Raw genomic sequence first — 12,350 nt, forward strand, 5'->3', positions numbered from 1 at the left:
CGCCCATGTGACTGGGAAGGCGCGTGACGGGTGCGGCGGGATGGACGCAGCGGAGCCGCCAGGCGCCAGTGGGAGCGGGGACAGCGGCAATGTGTCACAGAGCCACAGCAGCGCCTCGGAGCTCGGGGACGAAGGGAACAGTACGGAGCTGCTGCTAAGCCGCGCCGCTGCCGCCTACGCCGCCTACCTGCTCCCGGCCGGCGCCGCCTGCTGCGCGCAGGTGAGAGTCCGGGCGCGGGCGCCGAGTGACCCTTGCGCACTGCCGTAGCGGGGACGGGAGCCCGCAGGGGACACACCGCTGCAGCTGCGCTCACTGCCCCGGGCGGCGGTGTGCTTCGACCCGGCCGGAGGCCTGTGAGTCGGACACGGAGGGGTTAAGGAATCTGGCTTTTGGGGGGCTACGGGCGACGTCATAGAGAGCAGAGCCGGAGGTGGGGGGGCCAGAGCCCGGGCAGCCATTGAGGGGGGAGCGGCGTCACTGCCAGTGCTAAGTTAAACCGATTCCTGACCCTGCAGGTGGAACTTCTGGACAAGAGCCTGGAAGACTTGCTGACGCGGGTGGATGAGTTTGTGGGGATGTTGGACATGGTGAGTGCTGGCTCGGCCTGACCCTGTGCGAGGAGGGACGGAGGGGATGTGGCCTGATCAGGGAGGAGCGGGCTGGAAGGGCCCCGGGAGCTCCTAGTCCAGCCTGGCTGCAGACAGGCTTCTTCTCTGGGCACTGCCCTGCCAGCTTCATCTCACCAGCGCTTGGAAACGGAGAGTCCACACATGGCTCCCCTGCCCGGACGCTCTTCTGGGCAGCAAAGAAAAGCACCGCCTTTACTCAGGTCCAAGTCAACCCTGATTTGAAGATGAGGGAAGGGCATGTAACCCCCCCACGGGCTGTGCAGGAGAGGCCTTGAGGTTTGGGAGTTTAGCAGTGGGGGAGGGTGGTCGTTAACGGTACTTATGTGTGTGACAGAGTTCTGCTTTGGTGCATGCTAGTTAGCAGGCGCTGGAGCAGACTCAGTCCAGTCTGCTGGCACATGCTGATTAGCATGCTCCAGCAGCTTCTGTGTCACGTCTATTCAGTGTCCCCATGTTTCAAAATGGCAGCGGGGGCATTTGAACTAAAGTTAATAAGCCCCTGCCGCTATTTTGAAGCATGAGATCCTGAGTTCCCGTGACGCTCCGGGTGTATCAATTAGAGCAGCTCTCAGAGCTGCTCTAATTAAAGCACAACCTCAAAGCACACGTATAAGCACCCTAATTGCCACTCATTCCCAGATGCCAAATTTCTCAATCCAGGAGTCGTCCCATGAGCCAAATGACATTTTAGCTCACACGTGCTGCAGATATTTAAACACACTGTACAGTCCTGGGACAAGAGGCTTTCTCCCAGAAGAAAGGTGACATCAGTTGACACCCTTGGTGCCTTGGTTTTTCCATTCTATAAAATAACCATCATCTCAACTTTTGTCAAGTGCTTTGTCATCTTTGAGTATGAAGTTCTGCCTTCTAGTTCTCCTTGTTCCTCTCTTCCATTTGAAATGCTTAAAACGTAAATCCAGCTTACGTTTGTATGCACCTGTAATGAATAGCACCAGTGTATTTACACCTGTCAAGTTCTAGTGGCTTTACTAGATTTCATTGATTTCAGTATTGGAATATTCTAAAGTTATCCACGGGTTTAGTTATAGCATTCACTTGACATCACAAATCTGTTTTGAATTTTCTTTAGATTCGCAACGATTCCTCCCAAGTTGTCCATGAAAGTGTCCCTCAGATTCATATGAAAGCTGCAGAAATGAGACAGATCTATAGGAAGATTGACAAACTAGAGGTAATTACATTTGCTGCTTCTGATGCTTACAATCCTGTTCTTCAAGGGGCACTGGCAATAGGATTTTAATTGGGCTTTTTCGCTTTAGAATTCCAAGCTTCTTTTTTAAGCTTCAGAAAGTCCCGCAGTGACTCTTACCAAAGTACCGAACATCTTATTTCACTGTCTTTCTAGTTTCTGAGGGTGTGCCTTGCATCAGTCAGAGCACTACGTGTTTGCCAATATGTGTATAGTTTTTAAGAATATAATATTAATATGTATATAGTCTTTAATACGTATATAGCTTTTAAGAATCCAGCAATATGTATATATACCAGTCGCTAGTATTTTACTGTTGCTTTACACTAAATGTCAGAACTCTGCAGGAAGTGCATACAGACCTGAAACCAAACAAAAAAAAGTACCAGTTTTGTTCTAGTTTCTTAGCATTCCTATGTTCAAATACAGGGTTTTCTTTTTTTTTTTTTTTTTTAGGATAGGAAAGTGGGGAGCTGTTAACTAAATGCCAGCAGCAAGTAGAAAAATGTGTAGAAACATAGAAAAATGTTTCATCTACCTCAACCCATAACAGGTTTTTAATGCGTCACTTCTACACTTTCTCCTACATTTTTACCTTATCAAGGGTTATTTTTATTTTGTTTGGTTAATCTAGTGAATTGGCAGTCACAATAGCATTTTTACTGAGGATTGTATGTAACACCAGGATTTGGAAGTACTGACTCTGTGCAAGAAGGAAATTTATGGATGGCTAAGGTATTAAATGAATTTCAAAAAGAGGTGCAGATAAACTTCCATGCAGACAGAGTTGTGGATTAGAAGCTTCTCGTACTATCAGCATGGAAGGAAGGGCATGAGAAGAGTAGAAGAGAACAGTAATAGAGATTGCAGGGGGAGAAATGGACTAATTCAATAAGCTGTTTTACAGCCTAAACAAATAATTCAAAATTGGAATGGGTAAGGAGTAACTGAAGTTGTTTGACATTTGGATGATATGGTACATGTGAATAGGCAAATAATGGTGTATTGCATATTATGGAACAAAGGGACAGGGAAACAGAACATTGTTGACATTTTTTAGCTAAATGGAAGGATAAATGATCTGGAGCAGCAGTGCTTAGCAGTATTGCAAAAATGGTGAGGGACTTATTTTCTGCCAGCTTTATGTCATCCTTGACACTGATCCTCTTCTGACTGCAAATAAGAGAGACATTGGAATGAAATAGGAGAAAACAGAAAATGGAAATTGTGCTTGATAGTTATCTTATCTTTGAATTTAAAAAAGTATTCTCCTCACTAACAAGGGGAGCTACAAAGGAAAAAGGTTAGTGTAGGAGATAGATGTCTTGAAAGTTGGATGAACTGTTCACGGAACAGGAAAGATTGCTGATCTCAATTGCCATAAATTGGTAGATGTGGTAGAAAATACAGCTATACATGTAGTCAAGTATACTAGATAAACTCCTTTTCAGTTGCATGGGAAGCATGTACATCAGTTATCAAGTGGGAGGTTTATTTTGGGAAAAGACTCTGTAAGCCAAATCTTGGACATTTGCGGAACCCATATTTCTGGCATCCCCAAATAAGACACACGCCTAAGTTTTTGGAAAGCAGGACATAGGAAAAAAATATTTTTTCAGTCATGGCCTACTGCTGGCTTTTTCATGGAAAGACAGTGCTTCAAAATGACTGTCAGTTTGGGACAGCAAGCAGGAGAGGGAAAGTCTACTGTTAACCCTTTTACAGCTCTTCTCAAATGGTCAACAGTTTTTGGCAGGTCAGGTTGCTTGCTGCCTTGAGTAAACCTGGCGGCCATCTTTCAGCACTATTTCTCCATGCTTCCATTCCAGCAAAGAAAAATCAGCTTCTCTGGTTAAGGCATGCACCCCAGCTTTGGACAGCTGATTTTTGCGGGGAAAGGTGTGGTATGCAAGTAAATGCAGTGGGTCAGCTACTACACTGACAGGTTTCAATGTAATAAATGTGGTTTCAAATGTCTTTTTTTTTCAGTGTCGCTATAGTGATTTTTACCAGTATAAGATACAAAGGGACAGAATGATTCAAACTGTCTGTTTTATTGTTACATTGGAAGCACATGTTAAGCCTCAGTTTCCTGGTACATGTTAAACAATTAAGCAACAGATGACTCTAAGCCCATGTAGTTCTGAAATCTGCAAAACTGGCAGCAAGGATTTTTCTCCTCTCCTTCCTATAATTGTTGAGAAATTGAATCCTATCCCAGTTTCCACATAACATGAACTTTTTCAGGATTCTACCTGGAAAATGCTTTTACATGTTGTTAATATAGATATTTCCGTTTTGTTTCATTTTGTTTTGTTTTACCCAACTTAGGCCTTTGTAAAAATGGTTGGAAATAATGTGGCTGGAATGGAGGAACGAGTCGCAAAGGCAGAAACAGATCTGGGCACCTTTCCAAACACCTTTAAAAAAATATTGCACACAATCAGTGTCCCGTCATTTCTTAATGTAAGTATTCCTCTCTGGCTGTAAGTGGGTGCATCTACACGTGGCTGATACAGCATCTTTGTTACTGCACCATCATTTAGTACTTCCTTTTGGAAGTACTAAAAGATGACACAATAACAGCCCGCACTGTGTCATGCCAGCCATGCATAGTTATTTTTGGCCGTTATATCGCCGCAGCAACATGCTATAATGAGGGAGCATGTTGCTACAGTAACATACCAGCAGTATCACGGTTTTTGGTAAGGGATGCTACGGTGCTGTAGCATATTGCTATAGTGCCATAGTGTCTTGTGTACCTGTACCCAGAGTGGTTTAAACTACTTACCTGAAATGGCAGACTTGGGTGCTGTTGCTTAAATGTGATTTTGAAGTGGAAGCTTCAAGCTTGGCTTTTTGTCTAAGGAAAATCTTAGAGCAGAGTAGTAAGATCATATTTTTTGTTGACTTCATGCTCTTAAAGAACTTACTTTTCATGCTTCCATATGAACACCCTGCAAACCAAGCACCAAAAGTGCAAACCTTCATTAAAATATCACTGAATTCCAGCAAAATGCAAAGCAGGTAGGAAGAGCCTGCACAGACTAAAAAATGATCTTGCAAAGTGCTGCCTCCAATCTAAGGGCCTCAGGGGTATAAAGAGAAGGGGAAAAAAGTCACATTTCCCAAACCATTTAAAGGTAAGGATATTATTTTTACATGACATCCTAAGTGCCTTGTTTCTTTCAAGGGAAAATAGCATTTAATCTAGTAGAAAGTTCATTTTGTGGCAGTCCTTGGTTTTGCTCTCTTGATAGTTGTAGCATAGTAGGGAACCTGAGTGTAATAACAGGAAACATATCTTCAGATGTGTTTGAGGAAATGAATCTTCATATTTTAACCAACTGATTTAAACATATTTAAAATAAAATTACTTAAGCTCTTGGCCCACCTGCGACTTGTTATTTCAGAAGTTAAGTAAAAGTTTAGGTTTACAATAATTTGACAAGTGAAGTGGGTTTTTTTTCCATATTAAAAAATGGAGGTTTTTAAATCCAGGTACACAGAGGGCATTACACTTGTCTTGAGCTTCATCCTTAGAGAGAACTGCTGTGATATGTCTGAAAAATTTGGTTTACAACAAGTTAAGTGTTTGAAAAGCCTTACTGCGTGGGTATTCACTGTTTTGCAGTGACATGCCATTTTGCAGGCCTTCAGATCTGTGTATGTATCCAGAAACTAAGGGGAAACTGAACAGTGTCCTCATATTTCTTAATATGTAAGCCATTCAGTACAGCACTGTCCAGTTGCATTTTCCAAAGAAGTTCACAAGCTACCTTTAGATGATATAGTCCAACTGGAATAGCAGTTCTATTTTGCTTTAATTATTATGTGCTTTGGAATTGTACTTTAAAATATCCCATGCACTTGATCAAGAAGTTCAGTGAAAGAAGTACTATATGTTTTTGGAATACAAAATGAGAAAATTCTTCCTTCCACCTGCTTGTTTTACTTTGGTGCCTTTGTTAATTAAGGGTAGTTCTCATGTTAGCCAGTAACATATACAGGTGTTTTAGATTTCCTTATGCACTGAAGGTAGATAAAATAAATATACAATGGAATTTTTTTTCCTATAAATTTTGCAGTTTGAGAGAGAATTTGTGTCATTTGTGAAAGTGAATACAGGCAAGGTTTAGTGCTTGATTCAACTTTAGCCTGCATGAATGGGGAACACGTGTGTATTCTTATGTTTATACAGTTACCAAAGTAAGCGCAAAGATAAATAAAAGGAAGTTGTAAAGAGGTTGTTTAAGTGAGCAGCAAAGTTAAAATAGTGACTGAGGTAGGACAGCATCAGAGGAGAAGAATGATAGAGCCATCAGTGGGGATTGTTTTTGATTGGCTGAAGTCTAGCTATCATGTTTTCTGCTTTAACATGAGCCTAACTTCAAAGAATATTCTAAATATTTAGATAGGCTAGACTGCAGAAAAAAGAGGGGTCGGGGTAAATTTAATTGAGGCTGCTTAGATGGAGTCACTAATAGGTTGGGAACTAATAGGTTGAGACAGGTTAGGAAGCCTAACTCAGACCAGGGGGAACATGCTGCAGGCAGTGCAGGCTGTTCTCCCCAACCCAGCCAGGGAAGAAACCAGACATGCCTGAACTACAGGTAGAAAGATTAATCTCCGCTAACAAAATATACATGCAAGACAAGTTGTTCTTTTTCTTAGCATTGGCCCCATGTGTTTTATTATGAAACTTTTTTGCACCTGTTTGATTGGCTGCTGTCATGAATCCGAGAAGAGATACTTTTGGAGAACCCTAATTCAACAAGTAGTCATGATTAATACTCTGAGGTCCAGGTCTAAGAGTTGGTGAACTAAATAATTCCAAACCATGGTGTGGTGAAAGACCCAAGTATCAAACCTGTGGGGGTGTATGTGGTGACAGGTTTGCAGTACAGTTAGATCTGTGATGGGTGTAATTCATAAAAAGGGTAGAAATAAAATGTTTTACCTAAATTACAGAAATCGTCTTCCTCACGGCAACCTCAGACCCTGTATGAACCTCCAGCCCTTTTCAAGACTGAAGACTACTTTACTTGTCTCAGTGAACCACCTTATTCTTGAGACCGCTTTAGGGTTGACGTGAATCCTCAAGAGGAGAGAATGCCAAGTGAACAAATGAAGTGCGAGCCACAAAACTGCTGCATTTCTGTGCATATCATTGGATTACTGCCTTTCTCATTTTGTGCCACTGTCCTCAGACAGTATTATAAGCAGACTGATTATTTTGTGTACTATATATATGCATTGATTTCAGAAGTCTTCCTAAAACAGCTATAAACTTTCAGGTGTTAAACTTGTTAGATGTGTGGGGGAAAGGAATGGGTAAAGACACTCACTCCTGCAAGGGGTTTTGCATTTTTAACCCATCTCTACAAAAATGGATAAAATAGGAAATACACTGGTTTGTGCTGTTAACACTTTAGATTCTATGCTGCTGTCACTCTTCAATCTGTCCCACAAGGTTTCTGTTTTTTAAGTAGCCATGTGGTAATTGAGGAAAGAGAAGCACAAAAGCAATGTCTTGGGTCCTGTTCTCCACAACAACAGGGGAAGAAATGTACTGTATTAAATATACATAGGAGTAAGAGCTCCAATTGTTTTCTAACCTAACTCAGGCAGACTCTGCAGAGGAAAAACAGTAAATGAGATTGTTGTAGAGTGTCAAGTTTGATGATCTAAACTTGAACATTCTCTTTGGTACTTATCTACAACCGTCACTTTTGTAAATAACTGCCAAAATTATATATATGAGATTACCAAAGCTCTTGTAATTTAATGGATTTAATTAAAGTTTAAATACTTTACTTTTATGGATTTTTCTAAATATGGTTATGACCGCATCAGTTTTACAAAGATGTATATAACAGACAGCATACTTAGTTTTTTTGACAAGGTAGGAAGAGGGGAACTGATTAAGGACTTGAGATCTTATGGAATTACAACTTAGAAGTGAAGCTGAGGAGGACTGGTCAGTATTTAGATAAGAGAGGTCCAAGAATATTTGAGTACTGCTGTTCATGGTAAATAAGTAGGGGATATGCCTTCCTCTTAGCTGGTAATGTCCACACTGTAGGTCTTAACTCATCATGCAATTTGTTAAACTGTAATTCAGCTCTGGAAGGTGGGTTTTATCCATAGTATTATCATTGTCGTATTTGATCTTTCATGGACTTCCAGACCATGTTTCTAAGTAAGTTATTTCTTTCCCTAGCCATTGTCCTGGAAACTTCCCCTAAGACAGCAATTCTCACCCAAGGTATGGCAATGGTATTAGGTGTGCAAGTACCTACATGTAACTCCCGAGATAAACCCAGAGATTTCAAATAGGAACCCATAGTGTCAAGAACATTCTGACCTGATCTGGTCTTTCTGAGTTCTTTGCAGCAGAAAAATTGCTCTATTATTTTTCTGAAGTCAAGAAACTTGTGAAATCTAAGAGCTAAAATTTTCTAAAGGTGGTTTTGAGTCTTACAAGGTTTGCTTTGAGTGTAAAAAGGTTGAGAACCGCTGCCCTAGAAACTGAATGTCAATTTTTTTCTTCTGCTTCATACATTATCACTAATAGGAGTGTCTAAACAAAGTATTAATGTCACTTTAGTAAGAGGAAGCTGGAAAAGCTCCATGGGCTTGTGTGAAAGAAAGGGTAGCAATGTTTCCCACCTGTCCAAGAGGAAAAGTGAGGGACACCACTGGTTAACTGTCACTAACTTCCCCCTGTTGTCAGGAGATGTACGGGCAAAGGCTCAGTGGAATTATAGATGTATTGTGTTTATCTGCTACTTCACCTCTCTGGAGCAAGGTCCTAAATTGTTGCTTCAGCCCACCTAAAGTCAGGACAGTGGCATCCTTCCTTCTCTACATCAAAATTATTCCAGGTCTGACTGCCAAGCAAGGTAGCATAGACACTTGCAAAACTTCTGCCTAGAACTGTAAAAAAGCAGGGCTGGAGGGGAGCTCAGGATGTCATCCAGTCCTGCCCTCTGCTCAAGGCAGGAGCATATGTGTTTAAACCATTTCAGACATGTTCACGTTGCAGGAATGTATAAAACTGCCTTAAAACACTGAAAAATTAGGCACTTAACTCCTGGTGAAACTGTCAGTGTTACTGTGCAACAAGTAATTTTCTTGTGCAGGAGAAGTCAAATCCCACAGCTCCACCTAAGCCCACTCTCCTATTCCCCACCAGCTCAAGAGAAGAAAAGTGCTTCTGACCCATTTCCTCTAAATTCAGATTACATCTTGAGTGGCCAACCTGATGCCCTAAATTAAGGAAATTGTTTCTCTCTCATTTTCCTAAGCAGTTGCTTTGCCACTATCTGGAAATTTTCACAGCCTCTATGGCTATCTTTAATTTGGAAGAACTGCAAACAGCTTGTTTTCCTAGTTGAGTACTGACATACAAGACCTTTCTTCCCTTGTGCCTCAGTTTCCTTCCACTTGGTCTTTCCTATAGAAGTTGTACTCCAGACAGAGCCATCCGTAATGAACAGGTTGAAGGGGAGAAGCCACACCTAGTCTCCTGCCCCTTCGGGGTGGGGAGTTGCAAGCAAGGCACAAAACCTTCCTGTGTAAACTGCTTATGATTTATAAATTTTATGTTCTTTTAATCAAGCAGCCCTGCATCTAACCTATCATGTAACGCACGGTTCTTCTCTGAAGCAGCTGACACATCTTCCTATAGCAACTCCACCCCCATTCAGGCTTCTATAAATAAGGTCAGCAAGTGTCCATAGCTGCCACAATCCTTCTTAGTCCTCTAATGCAGTGGTTCTCAACCTTTTTTGTACCAGGGCCCATTTGTAAACCAATGGCCAGTCCCAACCCAGTACCCCTGATTCCCAACTCTCTGTCCACAGGCCCCAGCTCCCCCTTTGTGAGGGGCAGGGGAAGGGAGTGGGGTGAGAGGGGCCTAGCTTCCCCCTTGCAGGGTGAAACTCTGCCAGCCTGCAAGGGAAACACCACAGTTTCCCATGTTTTTCTCCTTTAAAGGAAAATCCATTTCTAAAGTTTGTTCATGCCCCTTTCATATATTCTTGTGACTGACTTTTGGGTCATGACCCACAGGTTGAGAAATACTGCTCTAGTGAAGGCCTCCATGGCCTTTCCCTGTCTGTAAAAAGCACAGGTAATGTTCATGGGCAACAAGTTTATTCAAGAGCATTTAAAAATATGTCTGTGTCACCCCCTTCTCCACAGGAGAGCAACAGTTTGGTGGCTCAGATTTAGGTCATGTTGGTAAGTCTGTTTGAAACCCATGCCTTTGTCTTTCTCACTTCAGCCCTTCTGCCCTTTGCCTACTGTACCCTTTCCTGGTCATCCAGTGTCCATCGCTCCCCCTGTGGTAGGTTTCTGAAACTTCAGCTGATCTCCAGCTGCAGTCACCTTCACTGCATCCTCCAACTGCTGCTTTGGATTGCCACTGTATTTAGGTGATGTAGTTAGTCTGAAGTCAGTAGAAGGCAGGGCAGATTTGACACACACACACTCACACTCTGACCTGCCTTCTACTGACTTCAGACTAACTACATCTCCCAAATAGTCTGTATTTTCCAGACCATTTTGCAGTACCCATAGGGTCAGAAGTGTTGCATCTTTTAGGGATACTCTCAGCCCTGTGACTGCAGATTTGAACACACACAGTGAAATTCTGTTTCCCTTTGTGCACCTAAATGACAGTAGCCACATATTTGGGCATTTTGGCCCAGCCTCCATGCTGCAGATGCATAAACTGTATGTGGAGAATGAGCATACATGTTCTATGTACATGTGTGTGCATACAAGTCCAAAAATAGGGACTCAGGCCCTCCTATATTTTCAGCTGAAGTAGCTGAATGTTTATGGCATCCAAGGAGCTAAGTTCTAGGCCCTCCTTACCCCAAAGGGGATTGAACCTGCACCTCTATGATTGTCCTGCCCTGTGTTTTAACCACTTTCTCTTGTGCTCCTTTTGAAGCGGCTCCACTACTTGCATTTACCAGTCATTGGATAAAGTGACTGGATCGTGCAGGTGTCCTGACCTACTGGCAGCAAGGCTCATGCTAGAACCTAGAGACTGCTCCGATCCAAGCAGCAGCCATCTTACAAAGCCACACACCCTCCCTCGCATTTGTTCTTGTCCTGCTAGCCCTATATACCTCCCTCCCTTGGCTGCTCAGGTAGCCAGCTCTGGAAAGAGTCTAGATAAGTGGCACCTTTTGACCTTGTAGGTCAGATGAATTGTGCCAGGCTGGTCTGCGGGCCAGGTTGGACCCCATGTGCCAGGATGGAACCCTGGGGCCTCATTCAGCCCCTGCCTGGACCCCACATGCTGGGAGTGGGCTCTGCCCAGCCCATCAAGCCAGGATATGGCATAGTGGTTTAAAGTACTGTAATGGAAAAGTCAGAAAGATAAAAGTTCAAACCTTGTAGGCAAGGGGTGTCTAAAATGCCAGTCTCCAGCTTCCTGAGCAACTGCTCTAACCCTTCAACCACTGGGGACAAAACATGGGATGATACTCTTTCCAAGTCTAATGCTGCTTAGTCATGGGTCAGCTACATTTGGGGACTTACCTGCAGGTACATATCCAGGTCTCCTGCCCCTTCTGTGGGCAGAGGGAGACCCTGGCACACATGAACCTTGAGTGTGCCAGGCTGCAACTCCTCCACCTCCTCCTTCAGAACCTCTTCCTGAGGTTCTGGTTGAATTTCACCCCCTTTTTGTTTTTGGCCACCCCATCTGCAGCCCCACCAAGTCCCAGGACCTCCTGGTCAACCTCCTCCTGACCCTGGCCAAGTGGGTCCTGTACTTGACCAGGAAGGAGGCTCTGGCCAGGAAGGTACCCGGAGACTGTGGAGGCACTTTTCTCTCACTTGTCTGTGCACGTGTCCAAGCAGAGCACCAGTGGGCAGTATCCACTGGCTCCTTGGATGCCTTTGAAGACAGGTGGATGGGGCCCAAGGGGCTCTGCTCAATGTCCCTCTCAGGCATACCCATTTTCATGTTTTGATCCTTTGACCCTCATGGCACTCCTGTTTTTGGCCTTTGTTGTCCAAGTATTTTGTTGTAGCATTCACCCATTACAATAGGGGCTACTAGTTAGCTGGGTGGGCCTTACAGCCCAAGGTATTTGAATGTTACAAAGAGGTACATATCCAGAAGAAGTACCCATGCATGGCCACGTACTATGGCTATCCAGCCACTGTATAGACTCAGTGTGTGTAGTAGGCTATGTGGGGGAAGTGGAATCATTACCCACCTGTAAGAGACAAAAACACCACGTAAATAGCTAAAAAGCTGCAATTCAGAAGTACAAGGGGAAGTAGTATCTCCCCACCCACCTACCTATGTGACAGTGCAGCAGCTAGAGCAGTCCTTCACTATAAATCTCTTAAGATCATGAAGCCACAAAGAGGCTCCCATTGGTTTCTGCAGCACCATCCTTCAGAGCTCAGCTCCTGGATTCTGCATTTCTATTCAGTGAACTTCTCTTAGAAACACTCAACAATTTACTGACAG

General features: G+C 43.3%; 1 protein-coding gene across 1 annotated transcript; it reads left to right on the plus strand.

Moving 5' to 3' along the window:
* Window positions 1–30: 30 nt before the first annotated feature.
* On the plus strand, window positions 31–7,665 carry BLOC1S4 (biogenesis of lysosomal organelles complex 1 subunit 4). Its single transcript, XM_090039513.1, has 5 exons — window positions 31–220; window positions 517–588; window positions 1,724–1,825; window positions 4,175–4,309; window positions 6,815–7,665. Exons 1-5 carry the CDS (start codon window positions 41–43, stop codon window positions 6,914–6,916), a joined length of 591 nt encoding a protein of 196 aa, XP_089895639.1. The 5' UTR covers window positions 31–40; the 3' UTR covers window positions 6,917–7,665.
* Window positions 7,666–12,350: the final 4,685 nt, after the last annotated feature.

The sequence above is a fragment of the Crocodylus siamensis genome, chromosome 3 (assembly GCF_052110815.1).
Source record: "Crocodylus siamensis isolate JL-2025a chromosome 3, ASM5211081v1, whole genome shotgun sequence".
NCBI lineage: Eukaryota > Metazoa > Chordata > Crocodylia > Crocodylidae > Crocodylus > Crocodylus siamensis.